The sequence below is a fragment of the Dendrobates tinctorius genome, unplaced genomic scaffold (genome assembly GCF_039654945.1).
Source record: "Dendrobates tinctorius isolate UK_male_01 unplaced genomic scaffold, ASM3965494v1 ptg000029l, whole genome shotgun sequence".
Classification (NCBI taxonomy): Eukaryota; Metazoa; Chordata; class Amphibia; order Anura; family Dendrobatidae; genus Dendrobates; species Dendrobates tinctorius.
Window position 1 is genome coordinate 10,726,584 of NW_027361697.1, and position 24,666 is coordinate 10,751,249.

General features: G+C 45.8%; 1 protein-coding gene across 2 annotated transcripts in view; it reads right to left on the reverse strand.

Annotated features, from left to right (window-relative positions):
* The window catches only part of TDRD5 (tudor domain containing 5), a 124,509-nt gene that overhangs the window by 44,286 nt on the left and 55,557 nt on the right, over positions 1-24,666 (reverse strand). For both annotated transcript variants that reach the window (XM_073571376.1, XM_073571375.1), the window contains 2 exons: positions 11,802-11,914; positions 7,652-7,863 (listed from right to left, as the gene is read on the reverse strand). In XM_073571376.1, coding sequence (XP_073427477.1) covers positions 7,652-7,863; positions 11,802-11,914 — 325 coding nt within the window. The remainder of the gene's footprint in view (positions 1-7,651; positions 7,864-11,801; positions 11,915-24,666) is intronic.

Here is a 24,666-nt window from a genome sequence, read left to right on the forward strand (position 1 = left end):
ACAGTAAAATGATTAAAATTGATGGTGTCGGCCCTTTAACCCCTTTCCTACAATGGACGTACTATTCCGTCCATGTGACATGGGACCTAAGTCCCAAGGACGGGATAGTACGTCTATTGAGATCAGCGGCGCTCACGTGCTGAGCGCCGCTGATCGCGGCCGGGTGTCAGCTGATTATCACAGCTGACACCCGGCACAATGTGTCAGGGGCGGTCACGGACCGCCCCCGACACGTTAACCCCTTGCACACCGCGATCAAACACGATCGCGGTGTACCGGGGGTTAAAGGGAAGCTCCGGCAGGGAGGGGGCTCCCTCCTTGCTTCCCTGAGCCCCCCGCAGCAGTACGATGTGCAGCGCTGCTGCGGGGGTCTCTTTCCCTACAGGTCCCCGGATCCAATATGGCGACGGGGACCTACAGGGAGCTGACTTCCTCAGTGCCTGCAAAGCGCAGGCATGAGGAAGTCTGCGTCTATGCCTGTGACAGATCGCTGATCTGTCACAGTGATCTGTGATGTGACAGATCAGCGATCTGTCACAGGACAGTGACGTCCCCCCTGAGACAACCTAATAAAGTTTAAAAAAAAAAAAAAAGTGTAAAAATTAAAAAAAAAAAATAAAAATATTCCCTAATAAATTCATTTTTTGGAAATAAAAAAACAATAAAAGTACACATATTTGGTATCGCCGCATCCGTAACGACCAGCCCTATAAAACTGTCCCATTAGTTAACCCCTTTAGCAAACCCCTTAAAAAATGAAGCAAAAAATAATGATTTATTATCATACTGCCGAACAAAAAGTGCAACAACGCACGATCAAAAAGACGCATATAAATATCCATGGTACCGCTGAAAACGTCATCTTATCCCGCAAAAAAACGAGCCGCCACACAGCTTCATCAGCGAAAAAGTGAAAAAGTTATAGCTCGCAGAATAAAGCGATGCAAAAATAATTTTTTATATAAAATTATTTTCATTGCATAAAAGCGCCAAAACATGAAAAAAATGACATAAATGAGGTATCGCTGTAACCGTACTGACCCGAAGAATAAAAGGGCTTTATCAATTTTACCGCACGCGGAACGGTGTAAACGCACCCCCCCAAAAGAAATTCATGAAACGCTGGTTTTTGTTCATTCTGCGTCCCGAAAATCGGAATAAAAAGCGATCAAAAGATGTCACGTGCCCGAAAATGGTACCAATAAAAACGTCAACTCGTCCCGCAAAAAATAAGACCTCACATGACTCGGTGGGTCAAAATATGGAAAAATTATAGCTCTCAATATGTGGTGATGCAAAAACTATTTTTACAATAAAAAGCGTCTTTTAGTGTGTGACAGCTGCCAAAAATAAATACCGCCATAAATAGTAAATCAAATCCCCCGTTATCACCCCCTTAGTTAGGGAAAAATAATAAAATTAAAAAAATGTATTTATTTCCATTTTCCTGTTAGGGTTAGGGCTAGGGCTGAGATTAGGGTTAGGGGTGTGTTGGGGTTAGGGTTGGAGTTAGAATTCGGGGGTTTCCACTGTTTGGACACATCAGGTGCTCTCCAAACGCAACATGGCATCTGATCTCAATTCCAGCCAATTCTGCGTTGAAAAAGTCAAATGGTGCTCCTTCCCTTCCAAGCTCTGCCATGCACCCAAACAGTGTTTTACCCCCACATATGGGGTATCTGCCTACTCAGAACAAATTACAAAACAACAATTTCTCCTGTTGCCCTTAGGAAAATAAAAAATTGGGGGCAAAAATATAATTTTTGTGGAAAAAAATGATGTTTTTATTTTCACGCCCGGGCGTTATAAACTTCTGTGAAGCACTTGGGGGTTCAAAGTGCTCACCACACATCTAGATAAGTTCCGTGGGGGGTCTAGTTTCCAAAATGGGGTCACTTGTGGGGAGTTTGAATAGTTTAGGCACATCAGAGGCTCTCCAAACGCACATGACACCCGCAGACCATTCTCTCAAAGTCTGCATTCCAAAACGTCACTACTTCCCTTCCGAGCCCCGACGTGTGCCCATACAGTAGTTTTCTCCCACATATGGGGTATCGGTGTACTCAGGACAAATTGGACAACAACTTTTGGGGTCCAATTTCTCCTGGTACCCTTGGTAAAATAAAAAATTGGGGACTAAATGATCATGTTTGTGGAAAAAATACGATTTTTTTATTTTCACGCCCTTGGGGGTTCAAAGTTCTCACCACACATCTAGATAAGTTCCTTGGGGGCGGTCTAGTTTCCAAAATGGGGTCACTTGTGGGGGGTTTCCACTGTTTAGGTACATCAGGGGCTCTCCAAACGTGACATGGCGTCCGATCTGAATTCCAGCCAACTTTGCATTGAAAAATTCAAACGGCGCTCCTTCCCTTCTGAGCTCTGCCATGCGCCGAAACAGTGGTTCCCCCCCACATATCAGGTATCAGCGTACTCAGGACAAATTGCACAATAACTTTTGTAGTCCAATTTCTCCTGTTACCCTTGGTAAAATAAAAAAAATTGAACTTGAAGTATTTTTTTTGTGAAAAAGTTAAATGTTCATTTTTTTTTTTAAATATTCAAAAAATTCCTGTGAAGCACCTGAAGGGTTAATAAACTTCTTGAATGTGGTTTTGAGCACCTTAAGGGGTGCAGTTTTTTAGAATGGTGTCACTTTTGGGTATTTTCTATCACATAGACCACTCAAAGTGGCTTCAAATGTGATGTGGTCCGTAAAAATAAAATGGTGTTGCAAAAATGAGAAATCGCTGGTCAAATTTTAACCCTTATAACTTCCTAACAAAAAAAAATTTTGGTTCCAAAATTGTGCTGATGTAAAGTAAATATGTGGGAAATGTTACTTATTAAGATTTTTGTGTGCCCCCTGAGGAAGCGACACTCTGTATGCGAAACGCGCGTCGGGGTTATTGACCGGGATCAGGACGGGACTTTTGGAGCACTAATGGGTAATTACTTTTTTCCCCTACTATGCTCATTATGATGCACATGAGGCGGTATGGTGTTTTGTGATTATGCGGTAATCATGATGCTTGGTATGTTAATGCACTGAATCTCACCTTATTGCCTGGCATATGTTTTGGAAGGATACGAAATTTGCATTCAGTGACATCCTTTGTTTGTGCTTATGTCCTAATTTTATCCCGTCTTGTATCCTGTGGTCTTTTTTGACCCATGGATTTAGTCACATGATTTGTAATGAAAATATACCCATGTAACCAAAGTGACATGTAAATCATTTTTGTATAATTTTTGTAATGAATTAAACAATATATTTTTATATTATATTTATTGGCAACATATACTCTTTTTTTTCTCCCTGTTGGTAAAAATAAAATGGTGTTGCAAAAATGAGAAATCGCTGGTCAAACTTTAACCCTTATAATTTCCTAATAAAAAAAAATGTTGGTTCCAAAATTGTGCTGATGTAAAGTAAATATGTGGGAAATGTTACTTATTAAGTTTTTTGTGTGCCGTATCTCTGTGATTTAAGAGCATAAAAATTCAAACTTGGAAAATTGCAAAATTTTCGCCAAATTTCTGTTTTTTCACAAATAAACCCATTTATTTGAATGAAATTTTACCACTAACATGAAGTACAATATGTCACGAGAAAACAATGTCAGAATCACCGAGATCCATGGAAGCGTTCCAGAGTTATTACTTCATAAATGGACAGTGGTCAGAATTGTAAAAATTGGCCCAGGAGTTAACATGCAAACCACCCTTGGTAGTGAAGGGGTTAAAGAACAATGAGGGTGAAATCATAGAGAGCGATGTGGGAAAAGGAAATGTTTTAAATACTTTAATCTCAACAGTGTTCACACAGGAAAAGGATTTGCAAGGGGAAATGCAGAGTGATAATGTAAACTCCCCATTAAGTATTACCTGCCTAACCCAGGAAGAAGTGCAGAACCGCCTTAGAAAGATTAAAATTGACAAATCACCAGGCCCTGATGGCATTCACCTTCGGCTATTAAGGGAGTTAAGTAATGTGATAGACAGGCCTCTATTCCTTATATTTAAAGACTCTATAGAAACAGGGTCTGTTCCTTTTGATTGGCGGCAAGCAAATGTGGTACCAATATTCAAAAAGGGGTGTAAAAGGGAACCTGGAAACTATAGGCCGGTAAGCTTAACATCTGTTGTGGGTAAAAAAAAATTTTTAAGTGTAAGGTTATGCACATGGGAAGGAGAAACAGATGCTACAATTACTTACTTAATGGGAAACTGCTGGGGAAATCAGACATGGAAAAAGACTTAGGCATCTTAGTCACTAAGAAGCTAAATCGGAGTGCCCAGTGTCAGGAAGCTGCCACCAAAGCAAATAGGGTCATGGGATGCATTAGAAGAGGTCTGGGGACACGAGATGAAAACATAATTCTCCCTCTGTACCAATCACTCGTCAGACCACACTTGGAGTATTGTGTGCAATTTTGGACGCCGGTGTTCAAGAAAGACATTACTGAACTTGAAAGGGTTCAAAGGCGGGCTACTAAAATGATAAATGGAGTTGGTTCACTACAATACCCAGAAAGGTTATCAAAATTAGGTCTATTTACTCTAGAAAAGAGAAGAATATATATGTACAAGTATATCAGAGGGCAATACAGAGATCTCTCCAATGAACTGTTTGTACCAAGGACTGTGACAAGAACAAGGAGGCATTCTCTTCGTTTGGAGGCGAGACAATTTCTGCACCAGCATAGAAGAGGGTTCTTCACGGTAAGAGCAGTGAGGCTCTGGAATTCTCTTCCTGAGGAAGTGGTGAGGGCCAACTCACTGAATGAATTTAAGAAAGGAATGGATGCTTTTCTTGTGAGTAACAGTATAGAAGGTTACGAATAACAGAATATTATAGGTAGATGGTTGACCCAGCTAAGGGGAAGGAATTTTTTTCCCTATGGAGAAAATTGGCTTCTACTCTGTGGGTTTTTTGCCTTCCCCAGGATCAACAAAGCAGAACAGCTGCACTAAAAATAGGCTGAACTAGATGGACATAAGGTCTTCCTTCAGCCTTCAAAACTATGTTACTATGCTTGCACAGTGCTCCTTGGGATGTTTAAAGTTTTGGAAATTATTTTGTATCCAAATTCAGCTTTAAACTTCTCCACAATAGTATCACGGACCTGCCTGTTGTGCTCCTGGGTCTTCATGATGCTCTCTGTGCATCAAACAGAACCCTGAGACTATCACAGAGCAGGTGCATTTATACGGAGACTTGATTACACACAGGTGGATTATATTTATCATCCCTAGCCAATTAGGACAACATTGGATCATTCAGAGATCCACAATGAACTTCTGGAGTGAGTTTGCTGCACTGAAAGTAAAGGGGCCGAATAATATTGCACGCCCCACTTTTCAGTTTTTGAATTTCCACAAAAATTTAAAATAACCAATAAATTTTGTTCAACTTCACAATTGTGTCCCACTTGTTGTTGATTCTTCACCAAAAATTACATTTGGTATCTTTATGTTTGAAGCATGATATGTGGGAAAAGGTTGAAAAGATCCAGGGGGCCGAATACTTACACAAGGCACTGTATGTTTCTTTCTGAAACCAGGCCTCATTTATACAAGTAAAGCATAACTGGCTGAAATGATGCAGCCAGTGTCTGATACATGATAAAAGAAAAAACTTCCAGCTACTATAAGATCCATTTATCGAGTGAAAAGTAAGGTTGTGTGCACACGATGCAGATTTACAGCGGATCCGCAGCGGATTTTATCGCGCAGAAACGTTGCATATCCGCATTGTGATGTACAGTAACCTTAAAATCAATGAAAAAAAAAACAGCTGTGCAGTCGCTGCGGATTATTCCGCGCGGTTTTCCTGCGGTACAAAATCCGCAGCATGTCACTTGTTTTGTGCGGTTTTCCACCTCCCCTGTCTCCAAATCCGCAGGGGGGAGTCCGCAGTGGAAAACTGCACAAAAACTGCAAGAAAACCGCAGGATAAATGGAAGAAATCCGCAGGAAAAATGCAGGTCATTTGACCTGCGGATTTCTTCCATTCTGGACGGAAAAATCCGCAGGGCTAAAAACTCCGTCTGCACTCAGCCTAAGACAGAGTTCACATGATCACATTATAGAGACAATCATGTGAACTGTCTTACTTTTCACTCAATAAATGGATCTTATAGTAGCTGGAATTTTTTTTTCTTTTTTCTGGAGTAACTACACGTTGGACGACGTGATTCCTTGCTCCCACACACCACAGGCTGTTTTCAAGTGAGCTGGTAAGACCCTTTTTTTTCTCTGATACATGATGCCCATTGCCATATCCAAGGTGTGGCCGTACAAGAAATTTATAAAGGGAAATATTAGCTAGGGATCAAAACTTTTTATCTCTTTTTTATATACCCTACTATCTGCTTTAACAACTGTTTGCAATTGAGTCCTGCTGCTATACAGCTTGAGCTCAGGAACCGAGCCTGCTCCATACAGTGCGCAGGCCAGCTGTTTTCCAATGCTGGCACCCGAAAGTAACTGAAGCAATCGGACCTAGTTCATCAATAACATAAGTGCAGAGAACCCCCTTTAATGTGAATACTGATCAGGGTATCACAGACTTACATCAAGTGGACAAGAATCAATTAAATCACAATAAAATGGCATTTTACCAAACCATGAGCAGCAAAAATCAGATCCTGGCTGTAGCTAAGTATATTTTTCTCTATAACGCCTCTATGTTATACAGAAAGCAAAGTTAAGAGATCAAACCTAGTCCACCGCCGCCCTCACCTAGATTTTTCCAAAGCCACACAAGATGATTGATGAGAAAAGGGTGAGGTGTTCCAGCTTCATTGAATCCAAAAATGTATTAGAAATGACTTCCGAATGCAGCGGGGAGAAAATGATTTTTATTCTCCTCACCAGCATTCTGTTTCAGTCATGGAGGGGGTGGGCGCCGCCAGTCCAGTTACCGCTCTGAGTATACAGAGTGGCCGCCGTAACCGTGCCCCCGTCCCTGACTGATACTTGCTCTACATTGTGGCCAGCTGTCAGTCAGTGACTGCTATGTATTCTTAGAGCGGTGACTGAACCATCAGCGCCCTCGCCTCCATGACTGAATACCGAATTCTGGCGGGGAGAATAAATATTATTTTCTCCCCGCTGCATACAGGCGCTGGACAGCATCATAACGCTATTGACCTGCAGATTAGGCCTGTTTCACACATACGTTTTTTGACGTCAGTTGCAATCCGTGGAAATGGCGGAAAATGGATCCGTCTCCATTTTGATCGTCGCTTTGACGAGAGAGAGAGTGAGAGAGAGGGTTTGTTGCTGATCCCGGAACGGCATTTCAGGGTTAAATATGTTCCCGGAGCAAAGCTTCTGGGCATTCACACATCAAAATAGCGGACCGTCAAGAAAAAAAAACGTTGCAGAGTCCGTCTCATCCGCCCGGGAGAGGAGACGATAAAATTTTGGCGGATCCGTCAAAAAATGGGTGTGATGGACGACCGTCAGTCAAGATCCGCCACTAATGTAAGTCTATGGGGGAAAAAAACGGATCCGCCCATTTTTTGGCGGATCCGTTTTTTCGAAAATTGGCTGATTTTGACTGACATAAAAAAACTGAAGTGTGAAACAGGCCTAAACAGCGTTATTTCTGGTGACAGGTTCACTTTATGTTCTTTCTTACCTCATTTCTAGCATCATGTCTTCCAGCTTCTGAGAAGTGTCCTTACTAGAGCAACGGATGTAGAAGTTACTTGGAGAAGCCACATTCTCCACATGGACCTCAATCATAAAATCACGTTTCATACGAGGTAAACTGTGAAGCTTTTCCTTTCTGACCGCATCAGGAGGGATCTCGTGTTGAGAGACCGATACTGGAATATCCAAAGGGTCCCACTGACAAGAAAACAAAATTATTATACTCCGTAATGGACTGTACCTTGCGAAAAATAATATTTCATAAACCAAAATTGTCTGGAGGCCCAAAAACAATTTTTTCTGGAGGATGGTTTAGTGGAGTGCCTTAGGGTAGAAGAAAAGGCAAGTATGGATATATGTACAACAAAAATCAGTTACCAATTCTAATATTAGCACTGACCTTCTGTCTTGCCAAGTTATGGAAACAGTGCAATTAAACAATTTTACTAAAGCATGGGACCCCCTCATAGGGGATATGCATTGTACCACTCTATTATGCCATATTAGTCCTTACAGAGGGTTGCCTCCAGCTAGGGGCCTCCATTTTTTTAACTAGTTGCAAGCAGTGGCTTTTGCCCTTGAGGGCACACTCTGCGGTGCACGTATTGCAGAGGTCTGGATGGATGGGTGCACCACTTCACAACAATTATTTCATTACTAGATGGTGGCCCGATTTTATCGCATTGGGTATTCTAGAGTCTCTGTTGAAATAAAAAATAGTGATATACTCACCTCCCAATGGCCCCCAGTCACTTTCTCTCCTCTCACCACGCTCCCGGCATCTTCCGGTCCCAGTAATGCTTAGCGCGAAACACCGCTGATGACGTCGCTCTCTCGCGAGAGTGACGTCATCTCCGGCCCTTCTCACTAAGCATTACTGGGACCGGAAGATGCCGGGAGCGTGGGGAGAGGAGGGACATAGTCCGGGGGTCATCGGAAGGTGAGTATATAACTATTTCTTATTTTAACAGAGACTCTAGAATACCCGATGCGATAGAATCGGGCCACCATCTAGTGTATCATATTCATGTTACACCCGGAGCTGCTGTCACTGTTCTGCTGTTACCTAATGTATTGTACTCCAGTTACAGCCAGAGCTGCAGTCACTGTTCTGCTGTTACCTAATGTATTGTACTCCAGTTACACCCAGAGCTGCTGTCACTGTTCTGCTTTTATCTAATGTATTGTACTCCAGTTACACCCAGAGCTGCAGTCACTGTTCTGCTTTTACCTAATGTATTGTAGTCCAGTTACACCCAGAGCTGCAGTCACTGTTCTGCTGCTAGCTAATGTATTGTACTCCAGTTACACCCAGATCTGCAGTCACTGTTCTGCTGTTACCTAATGTACTCCTGTTACACCCAGTTGCAGTCACTGTTCTGCTGTTACCTAATGTACTCCTGTTACCCCCAGTTGCAGTCACTGTTCTGCTGTTACCTAATGTAGTGTACTCCAGTTACACCCAGATCTGCAGTCACTGTTCTGCTGTTATCTAATGTATTGTAGTCCAGTTACACCCAGAGCTGCTGTCACCGTTCTGCTCTTACCTAATGTATTATACTACTGTTACAGCCAGAGCTGCAGTCACTGTTCAGGTCCTACCTAATGTATTGTACTCCAGTTACACCCAGAGCTGCATTCACTTTTCTGCTGTTACCTAATGTATTGTACGTAAGTTACACCCAGAGCTGCAGTCACTGTTCTGCTGTTACCTAATGTATTGTACTCCAGAATATGTACAGGACTGTGCCTGTGTAATGAGCAACGCAGCAGTGATGCCTTTAACGGCTGTAATGTGCCTGTACAATAAGCAATGCGGCCGTGTTGCCACGACGACTAAGCAACTGTCGCTGATTGGTCGCGGCAGTCAGGCTGCGACCAATCAGCGAGGTGGGATTTCCATTACAGTCAGACAGAATTAGACAATTATATAGTAGATAACGAACCCTATTTGTTGCTGTAGAAAATTTCTGCACTCATTTACAATTTACTTTTCGGCAACTTCTAACTATTTTTACCCAACAGTATTTAAATTGTAACTTGCAAGGTTTTAAAGGGATAGCACAGTACTAGGACAATCCCTTCTTAAACTAAATGTTCGACCCTGATAAAATAATAAAGCTGGTGCCGGCTCCATTCCAGCGGGGTCGGCACTCGCAGTCCCAGGGTTGTGATGGGGTGGTAATGTCACTGTCTCCGCCTTTGGACAGCCTGAACATGAAGGGTAAGTCCGGGCTGCAGCTGATCTCTGGCTTCAGCTTCATGTTCAGTTTTTAAGAAGGTGGGGACAGTGACGCCAGCGCTGATTGGGTGCTGGTGTCACGACAACGCATCACAGCCCCGGGGAGAGAGAGTGCAGACACCGCAGGAATGGCGCTGGCACGGCGGATAAGTATAGGCTTTATTATTTTCTCAGGGCCGAACATTTAGTTTAAGAAAGGGTAGTTCTAGTAGTGGAAAACCCCTTTAACATGTGGCTTAAGAGCACAGCACTATGTTCACTGAATTTACTATTATACATGATCCATTATTATTATGAAGCCATTATTTCTGCATATTCCATCTGTGAGCACGGCTTATCAATTCATCCTTTTATCAGGTTCTATGTATGCAAAAACCTCCTCTTGCACATGCTATATTCAGGACTCCTCCTCTGTTCTCCTAGAGCATGGGTGCACAACCTGCGGCAACATGAGGCCCATGATGACATTCGTTGTGGCCCCCCAGCAATCCCTAACTCCGTGTTTCACTACTCTCACGCTATGGAATAGCTGCACTCATTGTATGGCCATCTTGACTCATTTATTAGAGTATGGTATATATAGTTCTGTTGATATATACCTCTGATCAAAATACCCCTTCAAATTTGGTGCTGCAAGTGAGAGTACCTAAAAACGTTGTGCACATCTGCCCTAGTCAGTGGTCTGGGCTTGCAGATGAGCATTCTTTCTTTTATGAGACTTTGGCACTAGGGGAACGTGCTCAACTTGAGGAAAGTGTGGGGTGGAATTGGGGCCATAAGACTGAATATCGGGCAGTGGAGGGGCCTGCCAGAATAAAAGACGGCGTTGTAAAGACACCCGCCTTAACAGGCTTTAGAAAACTCCGTTAACAAGCAACATGAACCGTATGAGACCTCTGAAAACATTAGAAAATGCAGGACGGGAGGGTGAATGATCTTGGGTCTAATACTATGTTTTAAACAGCAGCAAAAAAGAAAAAAAAGAAAAGAAAAAAAGAACTGTGAAACATCGCTTAATCCACCTAGTTACACTGCAAAAGATGGTGAACTCCAGTTGTCTGTGGAAGTCAACAGTGTAAAAGACAGAACAGTAAGCATTAGTCTTTAAAATGACATGCTGTGAGAAAGTTCCATCTAAGCATGGACTGCCTGCTTGTATGCGTTCCTTCCAATGTGCCTTGGTGATGGGCCTTCTTGCCGAATAAAGTGGTTTCCCCACACTGTTCTAGTTTACAAGTCTCTACCATGTATGGCATCAGACTAGTCAGATATCTGGCCGTCTGTTTAAAGGGAACCTGTCGTGTAAAAAGCACTATTAACCTGCAGATACGGGGTTAATCTGCAGTTTAGTAGTGTTCTAAAGTTGCCTAGCGTATACACTAAAAGCCACACAGTCAGGAAGAAACAAACACGTAGTACCGCTCATTAAGGTAAAGAATATGTGCTCCATGCCTATGGGAGTGGGGACATGTGCATATCCATTACCTTAATGAGCGGTACCACGTGACCGCTCAGCACAGGGGAAGAGCTGCTGCATCGGGACAACGAAGATGCAGGGACGTTTAACGATGACGCGAGGAGGGCGAGTATGATGTCAAAGCCATCGCCTCCTGCCGATGCTCCGCGTCTCCCCTCCCCCGCTGGCTTTCTGGACAAGGACTCGATTTTAAGCTTGGGGGGGGGGTGTTCTGCACAAAAAAAATGTGCTGAAAATCTCGGCTTATACATGAGTGTATATGGAATTTTCTTCACCTGATGAATAGCAGCATGCAAAACTGCATTTGTGTCTTATTCCTAAAAATCATTACCATGGATATGCTTTAAAGGGCTGTAACAAATGCTAAAGTAATAAACGTAATAATTAAATTAAAAAAAAAAAATAATAGAATACTACCAAGATTGTCCCATCTGCTGGAGAAATGATCACTGGTAGTTTCATCCTCTCAGATTTCTGTGCAGAGACACTCCAGGTGCAAGGTGAGTCATTAGCAGCTCTTTCTTTCTCATCTAAAAGGATAGAATACAAAAAAGAACCCTGTATATGAGTTGACCTACGTTCTTGTATGCTTGTAGTTGAAAGAAGATGGATATTTGAAACACAAAAAGGAGATTTTTGTGTACTCACCGTAAAATCTCTCTTAGCCTCTAATTGGGGGACACAGAACCATGGGTGTTATGCTGCTGTCCACTAGGTATGCATAATCTGAAAAAAGATTAACTATGGCTCCTCCCTCTGCAGCATACACCCCTGGACGGCGTCAGCCTTCTCCAGTTTTGTGCAAAAGCATTAGGAGGAACATAACAGAAACAACAAAACCATGCCTGTAAGAAGGCCACTATGTACGAGCTCAAAGAACAATATGAGAACTCAACCATAACGGCCCGTAAGGGCAACAGGGTGGGAGCTGTGTCCCCCAATTAGAGGCTAAGAGAAAGAGATTTTACGGTGAGTACACAAAAATCTCCTTTACTCTGTCGCCTCATTGGGGGACACAGAACGATGGGACGTCCCAAAGCAGTCTCTGGGTGGGAAGCAATGGACGAATATTGTGCTGACAGGTCCCTAAACTTGGGGCACCGCCGCCTGCAGAACCCGTCTACCCAGGCTCGCATCCGCTGAGGACTGGGTATGAGCTCTGTAGTGTTTCGTAAACGTGTGTAGGCTAGTCCAAGTGGCCGCCTTACACACCTGTTGTGCCAAAGCCTGGTGCCGAATGGCCCAGGAGGCCCCCACCGCCCACGTAGTGTGCCGTGATACCGGCCAGAAGGAGAATTGTTAAGGCGGTAAGACTTGATCCACCTGGCAAGGGTAGCTTTGGAAGCCGGCAGACCCTTGCGAACGCCTTCCGGAAGAAGGAAAAGGGAATCAGACTTCCGGAAGGGCGCAGTCCTAGACACGTATATACGCAATGCCCTGACGAGGTCAAGCGTATGCAGAGCCTTCTCCACTCTATGAACCGGAACCGGGCAAAGGGATGACAGTGACATTTCCTCACTGAGGTTGAAATTGTACACAACCTTCGGAAGGAAGGATGGGACTGTACGGAGAACCACCTTGTCCTGGTGAAAAGCTAGGAAGGGCCGTCTGCAGGAGAGTGCTAACAATTCAGACACCCTGCGTAGCGAGGCGATTGCCACCAGAAAAACCACCTTCTGTGATAGAATGCGGAGTGGGACTTCCTTAAAGGGTTCGAAAGGTTGGGCCTGCAATGCTGTCAGGACCAGGTTGAGGTCCCACGTTTCCAGTGGACGTTTGTAGGGGGGGGGGAACTAATCGGGAAACTCCTTGGAGAAAAGTCCTTACTTGCGGCTTCTTAGCAATACGCCTCTGGAAAAGCACAGAGCGCTGACACCTGGCTCTTAAGCGAGCCTAGGGATAGCCTGGCATCCAGGCCCGATTGAAGAAAACCAAGTACCTTTGGGAGGGCATAAGGGAGTGGAATCTGGCCATGAGATTAGCACCAGGTAATGAAAGCTCTCCAGGTACGGTAATAAATCTTGGCGGAGGCTGGCTTCCGTGCCCTGATCATGGTCTTAATGACGTCCAGTGAGAGCCCTGCCTGGATTAGAACCCAGGTCTCAAGGGCCATGCCATCAAATTGAGAGTCCCTGAGTTCTGGTGGTAGAACGGGCCTTGTGACAGAAGATCGGGACAGTCGGGGAGACGCCAGGGGGCGTCTGCTGTAAGTTGTACAATGTTGGCGTACCATGTACGTCTGGGCCAGTCTGGCGCGATCAGGATGGTTGGAACTCCCTCTTGTTTGATCTTCCTCACGACTCTGGAGATGAGAGGGAGGGGTGGAAAAATGTACAGAGGCTGGAACTGGGTCCAGTCCAGAACCAGGGCATCTGCTCCGAGTGACCGAGGATCGCGTGTCCTTGCCATGAAGTTGGAGACCTTGGCATTGAGATGGGATGCCATTAGGTCCACGTCCGGGGTCCCCCAGCGACGGCAGATCTGGTGAAAAATTTCGGGATGGAGAGACCACTCCCCCGAGTCCATTCCTTGTCTGCTGAGGAAGTCGGCTTCCCAGTTGTCCACACCCAGAATGTGGACCACAGAGTACCGACCTCGTGTCTTCCGCCCAGTGAAGGATATGTGCCACTTCCCTCATCGCCTGGGTACTGCGGGTTCCGCCTTGGTGATTCACATATGCCACCGCCGTGGCATTGTCCGACTTTATTCTGATATGATAGGCTGCCAGCAAGTGATGAAAGGCTCTCAGTGCCAGGAAGATGGCCCGAATCTCCAGGACGTTGATGGGCATGGTCGCTTTAAGTGTTGACCACTTGCCTTGTGCCCTGTGATGTAGGTGCACCGCACCCCAACCTGTCAGGCTTGCGTCGGTTGTCAGAACCTTCTATTGACCTGAGAGAAAGGATTTTGCCCTTGCAAGCGAGGTTGGCTTGAGCCACCAGTGCAGGGACCTTTTGGTTTTCGATGTTAGCCGGAACTCCCTGTCGAGGGAGAAAGGATTCCTGTCCCAGGACTTGAGGATGGCTAGTTGAAGGGGTCTGAGGTGAAACTGGGCAAATGGTACCGCCTCCATTGCTGCTGCCATCCTGCCGAGGACTCTCATGGCAAACCGGAGATCGGGGCGGATTGCGGAGGAGTATGCGAACTCCCAGACGGAAAGCCAGTGCCTTGTCCCTGGGAAGGAGCACCAGACCCCTGGAGGTGTCGAATAGCATCCCCAGGAATGTCAGAGACTGACTTGGGGTAGTCGATGACTTTTGCAAGTTGACTAACCAGCCCAGGCGACTCAGAGTGTTGATTGTGATTGAAACGCTGACCTCGCAGTCCTTGAAGGTGGGAGCCTTGATAAGAAGGTCGTCCAGGTATGGAACGACTACTATGCCTCTGGAGTGTAGAATGTCCATGGTGGCTGCCATGATTTTTGTAAACGTCTTGGGAGCCGTGGTGAGTCCGAACGGGAGAGCCACGAACTGGTAGTGATCCTGGTCGATAGCGAACCTGAGAAATCTCTGATGGGCGGGAGCAATCGGTATGTGCAGGTATGCGTCCTGTATGTCTATGGAGGCGAGAAAGTCTCCCTGCTCCATGGACGCAATGATGGACCGAAAGGACTCCATGCGGAAATGACGAACCCGTACATATTTGTTGAGTTGTTTCAGGTACAATATGGGCCGTACGCTGCCTCCTTTTTTGGGGACTACAAATAGATTGGAGTAGAACCCTCGGAAGCGCTCGGTTGCGAGAACCGGTACTACGACTCCTGCTTGAAGGAGGGAGGAAACCGCGTGGCGGAAGGCACGAGCCTTGTCAGGCGGCTTTGGGGGAACAGAGAGGAAGAATCGGTTCGGTAGGCTGGAAGTGATCTCCGAGAGCGGTTACGATTCTGTGCTGGACGCGAGACGGACCAGCCTAAAGAATTCCGAAAGGATCGGAATCGTGGTTGGTTAAGCCTTTTGAACGTGCGTTTAGGTTTTAGTTGAGGGAGAGAGGTACTCTTCCCCCCAGTGGCATTGGATATCATTGTGTCCAACTTTTCACCGAAAAGTCGCCCACTGAGGTACGGGAGGTGTGTGAGGGACTTTTTCGAGGCCGCGTCCACTTTCCATTCCCGTAGCCAAAGGATACGCCGGATTGTGATGGCATTTGATGCTATTCCCGCTACACCTCTTGCGGAATCCAGAGCTGCATGAAGCATGTAATCTGCTACCACTGCTATTTGAACCGCTTGGTCCGACAGCTCAGGATTGGAAGCAAATTTTTGGCCTGCAAATTTTGGGCCCAAGCCAGAATGGCTTTGGCCGCCCAGACTGAAGCGAACGCGGGAGCCAGGGAGGCCCCTGCCGCTTCGAAAATTGAACGAGCCATGCGTTCTACCTGCCGGTCTGCTGTGTCTCTAAGGGTTGAGCTATCTGGCAGTGACAGGAGGGTCTGTGCTGCTAGCCTAGAGACTGGAGGGTCCACTTCGGGTGGATCTGTCCACTCCTTGGTGTCCTTCTGTGGGAAAGGGTACCTTGCCTCCAAATATTTGCGATTGGTGAATTTCTTCTCGGGCTGCGAAAACTGCTTAGTAAGTATCGCCTGAAATTCCGGGTGATTAGAGAAGACCTTAGGCGGTTTCAGAACACCTTAGGCGGTTTCAGAACACCTTCAAAGAAAATCTTGTGTTCTGGGGCTTCCGGGGGTGGATCAGAAATGTCCAGCACCTGATGGATGGAAGAGATAATGTCCTCAACTAGCACTGCATTGCTAGGGGTACCGGGGACCAGAGACCTCTCCGTTTCGTTGTCTGAGTCGGAGTCACAGATGCCTTCCGATTCCAGTGTATCGCTGAGGCGTTCCCTGGTAGGCGAACTGGGGCGGAGGTCTCCTGTGGTCGGGGACGGTCTAGGTGACCTGGAACTACGGTGTCTCTCCCTAGAGGGGGATGACCGTGTGCTATGGGATGACGCAGATGAACGCGACCTATGGGTCCGCTTACGTCTGGGAGAGCCAGAAACGGCCTGTCCCTGAGTGGAGCTGTCCTTTTTGTTTGGTAACGCTCATAGCTGAGACATGACCCTGCAGTGGAGTAATGTGGAGGTCAGGTTATCTATGGACTGCCTCATAGACTGCGACATTTGAGTAGCCCATTCCGGCGTGGTAGCAGACGCTGAAGCATTGGTAGGAGCCTCTTGGGGTTCTGACCCAGTATTTTGGATACAATCCCAGCAGTGCGTGCCTCTTATGCGACACTAAGCAAAAACTGGAGAAGGCTGACGCCGTCCAGGGGTTTATAATGCAGAGGAGGAGCCATAGTTAATCTTTTTCAGATTATGCATAGTGCCGCTTCCTAGTGGACAGCAGCATAACACCCATGGTTCTGTGTCCCCCCAATGAGGCGACAGAGTAATAAAGATTTTGGATACTCTATGTAAAATCTTTCTCTGAGCCTTCATTGGGGGACACAGGAGACCACAGTCAATGCTGCTGCCACTATGCAAAAAAAGTTCTCCTCCCCAGCAGTGTACACCCACCGACTGGCACAAAGCTAATCAGCTAGTGAGGAAGCAGTAGAAGCAACATGAACACAACAAACCATAAAATAAACAAACGCAACCATATACAACGGCAGGTACTTTCTCCCCCAATGAAGGCTTTGAGATAGAAATTTTGTGGCAAGTACTCAAAATCTTCATTTCTCTCTCGCTTTACTGGGGTGGCACTGGAGGCCCCATGGGACATCCAAAAGCAGTCTCAAGGATGGGCAAAGGACAGTAACCTCAAGTCTGAGTTCGGGTCACTATGGATTGCAGAACTTTTCTACTAAGGTTCACACTAGACGAGGCTTAGGTGTGAAATCTGTGGAACTTGGCGAAGGTATGAAGGTAGCAGCTTTGCAGCTGTGAGGTCGACCCGTGATGGCAGATGTTCCAAGAGACCCCGACTGCGTGAACGGAGTGAGTGACACTCAGTGGACACACACTGTTTCTAAGCCGATAGGCTAACAGAATGGCCGAATGGTCCCAGCGGGCAATAGTAGATCTGGAAGCAGAATGGCCTTTTCAAGGGCCTTCGGGACTTATGAACAAAGACTCCGCATGTTTGAAGGGTGGTTTTCTGAAAATGTGGAGATGGAGAGATCTCACTAGGTCCATTCCAAGGATGAGATGGAAATGGGCAAAAGGAAGAATGTAAGATATTTTCATTGAGGTGAAATGCGGGGACCACCTTAGGGAGAAAGGATGGTGTAAAACCCCCTTGTATCGGTGAAACACAAGGTAGGGGAACAAGAAAGAGACACAATTTTGGACACTCGTCTGATTGAGGTGATGGCTACCAGAAAGGCAACGTTCCATGAGGGAAAGTAAAGTGAGATTTTATGTAGATGTTTGAATGGAGACTGGTGAATAACACTGGCGCACTAAACTGAAGTCCCAAGGCTCTACCAGGGACTGGTAAAGGGGAATGGAGTGTTCGACCCCTTAAAGCAGGGGTGGGGAACGTCATCTGGTGTGGCCCGCAGCCACTTTGCCCGTTTTTTGGCCGTGGGCCCTTTAATTGTTCAGAGGTGTGCGCAGTATTGAGTTCACGTGTAGGTGTTGACCAGACAGCCCTGACTATTTCCTGTCAGAGACTTTTTACTTACAAAAAAAGAAAAAAAAAAAACTTTATTGTTCAGTGCGGCCGCTGACAGTCTCATCCTGGCGATTCACAGCTGCAGCCTGCAACTGCTGTAAATCTTTTTTATGGAGCGGAGGAGGAGGGAGAACGAGGAGCACTGTGCACTGCAAGTGCAATCCAGGACCAGCCTCCCGCAACCCCCAGCAGCTCTGCAGGATGATCTGGAGCTGCACACTGTCACTTGGCATGTTGGTTGTAAATTGTAAAATTAGAAAGAGAGGAGAGGCCAAGTCTTTTGTGCACCCCTCCCAGCCAAAGCAAAGAGGAGAATGTCTCTGCCTGGTAACGGAGGTAAGACGAGCCCAAATTCTGGAGTTTGCATTGTGCAAATGCAAAATCCTCCTGGTGCATATGAGAGTGCAGGAGTGCAGGCAGCTGGGGGCCAGTGCATTAGTAAGTTTGAGCCTTCCTAGCTGCAGATGCATTTCCTGTTTGCTGGCTGCCCTTCTGCAGAGTTCCTGCAAGACAGGGCTTCCATGCAACATGTCTGGAGATCACCACTCTTAGTGCAAGCTGACATGGCTGCACTGGCATGCATGTATCTCTGCTAAAACTGCACAGCCCACTGCATCTAGTCAGTCAGTAAGCAACTGGTTAAAAATTCCATGCACACTTAATTTAATATTTTTCTCTTTTTTTATATTGAATTTTTTTCATGGTTGCAGCTTAAGGGTGTGTGCACACGCTGCGGATTCACCTGCGGATTTTTCCGCTCGGATTTGTGAAATCCTCCTGCGCAGGCGTACTTATCTGCCCTGTTGAGGGCAGACAAGTACGCCTGCGCAGGAGCGCGAATCCGGTGAGACTGTGGATGATGCAGGGATGCGTCATCCACATGAAGCAAGCAGGAGGACTGGGATCGTAAGAAGATGGGAGGTTCTGGACCAGGACCAGCGACGTCTAACGGACCAGACCACCCCCAGGTGAGTATAATAAAAGTTATTTTTCTTCTCTTACAGGTCGGATTGGGGGCACATATACAGCATTTTAGAATACTGTATATCAGCCCTGAAAGGCAGTGGCCATAACTCGTATCGGCCAAACCTGGTGACAGGTTCCCTTTAAATGTTTGAATAAATATTAAGTTAATAATTTTATACGGCCCCCCGAATGCCTTTATAAAATTCCAAATGGCCCTTGGCATAAAAAAAGGTTCCCCACCCCTGCCTTAAAGGAAGGTCTTAATCTGCAAGCAAGATGCCAGATTCCTTTGAAAAATAATGGAAAGCACAGACAACTGACCCTTAAGGGAACTGAGAGACAGGCCAGATTCCAAAAAGGATAAGATGTATGGAGTAAAAACCATGGGAGCAATCCGGATGACCTTGCACCATCAAAAAACGCCTTCCACGTATGGTGGTAAATGCGAGAAGAAGACGTTGCCTTGCTCTGATCATGATCTAAATAACTTGATCGGAGTATGCGGCGGATTTCAATACTGCAGCCTCAACAGCCATGCAGTTAAATCGAGCAACTGACATTCTGGTGGCAGAGGAGGTTCCTGCGAGAGGGAATCTGGAAGATTTCTCGGAGTGTCCACAAGGAGATGGATTACACCTGCGTACCAGGATCTTCTGGGCCAGGTGGGAGAGACGAGCATGAAGGGCACTCCCTCTACCTTGATATTCTTTACCACCTTGGTGATCAGTAGAAGAAAGGAAAAAGGTATGGCAAGGAAAACTGAGACCAAGAGGTCATCAGCGCGTCAACTCCAATCTCTCGAGGATCATGAGACCTGGATACAAACTGAGGAACCTTGTGGTTCAGCCTGGACACCATCAGATCGACGTTCGGACACCCCCATCTGAAACAGATCTTTTGCAAAACAGACTGATTCAGGGACCATTCACTAGCGGCGAGACCTTCTCAGCTGAGAAAATCGGAGGCCCAGTTGTTCACTCCCGGGATGGTACGTTCCGTTTGGCCCATGGAAGGATCTGAGTCACTTCTGACATCACTGGACGACTGAGTTACGGCTTGGTGATTGATGTATGCCACTGTTGTGGCATTGTCGGATTTAACCCATATCGAACAGCTGGAAAGAAGGTCCTGCCAGTGGATCATGGCAAGGAAGATTGCTCTGAGCTCTAGACTGTTGATGGGAAGGGTCGATTCCTGGGCGGTCCATCGGTTTTGTACTTTTAGATCTTGAAAAAATACTTCCCAACTGAGCACATTGGCAGATGGGTCTGTTCAAAAATTTGAGGTCCAAGATTGGATGAACGGAGCAACCCATCTTTAGGACCACAAACAGGTTAAAATAAAAACCCACGGGTGAACGGAAATGAGGACACCTGCTTTGGATAGTGAATCAATCGATGGTCTTCGATGGTCTTAACTCCGAAATGAAGTAGGGGTTCCTTGATAAGGGGGGGGAGGGGGGAGCATGGAAAATTTAATTTTGTAGCCATATGAAATGAAGTCAAATATTGAGAGCCACTCGTCCTGGAACCAAAAGAGACTGCCGCCCACCTAGAGAGACTTCCTAGGTGGAGGTGAAGAATCTGTTGCAACTGGGCCTGGAAGACCAGCGCTGTTTGGTTCATGAATGCCAGGAGGGGGCTGGCTTGAAGGAAGGTCTTTTCTTTTCCTGGTGAACCGGAGAGTTGTCCTGCCAATTGCTTTTTGGAACTGAAAACCTCAGAAAGTAACTAAACTCTGTGTGTCGGTTGGGTGGTGGTTGTTTGATCCTGTGTTGCAGAAGCAAAGTAGGCTTACCCCCATGGCATTTGAAATTATCTTATTTCTTCCCTCTCCAATAAGATGTATGATACGCAGGGGACAGGGGAGTCAGCTCACCGTTGACGTGAAGGTCAGATGCAGTCTTATGTCTCACACGGAACAGCCCAGGGTGCGGCTTGAAGATAAATCGAAAAAGAGGATTCCAGCGAGACAGTGTGAGGAAGGTAAAAATGCACGTCAATCAATTCATTTTAAAATCATGTAAATGTTCACCATGTCCAGCAGCTCATATGATAAACCTACGATTTTTCAGCTGTTGTCAGCTTTACTCATGGTTTTAGCATGCTAGTGCCGAAGTCATAGTTATATACAAGACACATTAGACCAATCAAAAGGAAGCAGTTATAAGGAATAACCTGGTGTTATTCAGGATCAAGCAAGGCACAAGAAAACATATGTCTGAAGCAATAAACACTTCAGCCATAAATATCTCAGCAGTGCCACCTCACTTCTCCCAAGTTCACAAGGGAGATGTGTCTAATCCAAATTTTAAAGCCATAGAGAAAAGTTTTTAAACCTGCTAGGGGAGGTAATTACAGGAGAATGATCCTAAACCGTGAATCTTTCTTGATCTATAAACTTAACGCTAGGACTCCAGAAGGACTAAATATTAGACGGGACATCGTTTTGCATTATTAAACAACTTATTTTTCCTATATATAACATTTCAAGAAAGGGAGAACGAAAAAAAAAGTGAAAGAAATTTTTTTTCTCTTCTTTTCTTCAGTTTCTTCACCCTATTCCCTGCCATCCATGCTTGATCCTGAACAACACCTGGAGATTCATTATTATGGCTTCATTTTTTCATTGGTCTAGAGCCATGTTTTTTTCAACTGCTTTGCATATAAGGCCATATGCACACATTGAGTATTTGGTGAGTTTTTTACCCCAATATTTGTAAGCCAAAACCAGAAGTGAAACGGACAGAGGCAAAGCATAATAGAAACATTTGCACCACTTCTGCATTTTTCACCCACTCCTGGTTTTGGCTTACAAATGCTGGGATAACAAACTCACCAAATACTCAATGTGTGCATGTGGCCTAACTATGACTTCGGCACTAGCATGCTAAAACCATGAGTAAGGCTGGCAACAGCTGAAATATGAGCTGCCGGACGTGTTGAACATTTAGGGTATGTGCACACGATCAGGAATGGCTCAGGATTTGACACAGGTGAAATCTGCATCGGAGGTCAATGGCAGGTCACCTGCGTTTTTGATACGCTTTTTACATGCGTTTTTTCATTGCATGCATTTTTTTTTGTCACTTGAAATAAAGCTAATAGAAAGTTGGCTTCTGGGAAGGAAAAAAAAGTGATTTCCTGTTGGCAGATATATTGGGGTATCTGCACACGGTCAGAAAATGCTGCGGGTTGGACGCTACGTACATCCACAGCGTCCAACCTCCAGTGTAGTCCTGTTACAGCATAGTGGATGGGATTTCAAGAAATCCCATGCCCACTATGCATGCACTGATGTCCGCGGCTCACCCACAGCAGAGACAGATATGCGGTGTGTCTTTCCAGACCGCATGTCAATTTATGCAGTGGAGACGCTCAGTCTCAGCTGCGTAAATTACCCATCCACTTTCATTAGATGCGGTAAAAGTGCATCATCTTCCTAGTCACATGCGTATTTAGTGTGGGAACGCAGCTTACTACACATGTGTACCAATTTAAATAATGGTGACTCTTGTGACAAAGCTGGAAATACATGACACAGGAAGTGGAGAAAAGCACAGAGAGAGGTCCCCTCCTTTTTTTTAATAAATAATCATCTAAAAAAGAAAAATAGTGTGGGGTCCCCCTATATTTGTTAACCAGCCAGAGTGAAGCAGATTACTGAGACTGGTATTTCAGGCAGGTAAGGACCCAATATCCACGAACCTTACCAGCCTGATAATATCAGGCCGCAGTAGTCTGCTTACCTTGGATGGTTAGCAAAAATAGTGGGATCCCCTCCAAAAAACAAAAACTAGCTTGTGGTCCCCCTAGTTTTGTTAACCAACCAAGGAAAAAGCAGACAGCTGTGGCCTGGTATTCTCAGGCTGGCGGTGCCCGTGGATTTAGGCCCTCACCAGCCTAAAAATAGCAGTCTGCAGCCACCCCACAATTGGCATATCCAAAGATGCGCCAATTGTGGCACTTTACCCGGCTCTTCCCACTTGCCCTGTAGCGGTGGCAAGTGGGATTCATATTTGTGGGGTTGATGTCACCTTTGTATTGTCTGGTGGAATCATGCCTACGGCTTAGTAATAAGAGAGGCATCTGTAAGACCCCTATCAATTACTAATCCTATAGTTATATGGTAAAGACACAGCCAGAATAAAGTCCTTTAATTGAAATAATGACACAGACTCCTTTACGCAGCTTCCAACCCGCAGCGCTTACTGACCATGGGAACATACCCTTACACGATTATAAAATGAATCAATAAACATGGATTTTTACCTTCCTCACACTGTCTCGCTGGAATCCTCTTTCCCGATTTAGCTCCAATAAGACAGGAGCATTGGAAAGTGAGGTTGGTAAGGGACTTTTTGGAAGCTGCATCCGCATTCCATGCCTTCAGCCATAGGACCCTGCAGATGGTGATGATGTGGCAGGCTGCTAGGGCACAGCTGATGGTTGCAACTAGGGAAAGACAGAGCGACCGACAGGAAACCACGGTGAAGGAGCTTTGCCCAAGCCAACTCCACCTTGGATACCCATGTTGTGACAAAGGAAATACAGAGGGTCAAACCCACAGCCTCGAAAGCAGATTTGGAGAGAGTCTCCGTGTGTTTGTCAGAGGGCTCTTTTAGGGAGGCAATGTCCAGAAGGGGGAGGGTGGAGTTAGTGGAGAGCCTGGAGACTGTGGCATCCACTGAGGGAGACTCTGCCGATTTCTGAAGCAGGTCAGAAGGAAATAGATACAAAACCCCCATGCGTTTTTTACTCTCTGAAAACGTCACTTTCCGGGGTGCTCCCATTCACTGGTAAAAATTCAGTTGAATTATTTGTGGTTAGCAAAAACCTGGGGAAGACGCTTTGTCTTTCTGAAGGGTTATGTTAAGAGTCTGATTAACTACCAGGATCAGACAATCCACCATGTCCTGTAGTTTAGAGATCTGTTCGGAGTCTAGATCAGAATCCGAGTGAGAATGTGAAACAGATTCTTGAGTCGCTGGTGCGTCAGAGGAAGGTGGAGGGAGAGATTGATGGGATCCTGGATGATGCTGAAGGTGACTGGAAGTTGGAAAATGAGCTAGTGCATGTTCGTTTTTTGGAGCTCATGCGTGACCTACCCTGTTGGGTTTTGGAAAACCAAAGAGTCCAGGACGCCCATGGGAGCGTGGTGGAGGCAGGAGCGGGTAACATAGTAACATAGTTTTGAAGGCTGAAGGAAGACCTTATGTCCATCTAGTTCAGCCTATTTTTAGTGCACCTGTTCTGCATTGTTGATCCTGGGGAAGGCAAAAAACCCACAGAGTAGAAGCCAATTTTCTCCATAGGGAAAAAACACCAAGGTTGCTTACCGGTAGCCGGTTTTTCCGGAGCCCATGACGGCACACATGAGAGAGGGGATCCGCCCAGTCAGGACAGGAACCCTACTGAAGATAAAAGGGTGGTACCTCTCCCTCGCTTCAGTTGGTTTACAGAGCATGAGAGGCCCCCCGGGTTAGTACACATGGTAAAACTATCACCACATTATATCTAACTAAAAAAACACCCAAACTATAGTGCACACCAAAGGAGTGAAAAGGGGGGGGAATATACAGGTGCCGTCATGGGCTCCGGAAAAACCGGCTACCGGTAAGTAACCTTGGTGTTTTCCCGTCTCCCATGACGGCACACATGAGAGACTTTTGTAGAATAAGACACCTTAGGGAGGGACCACC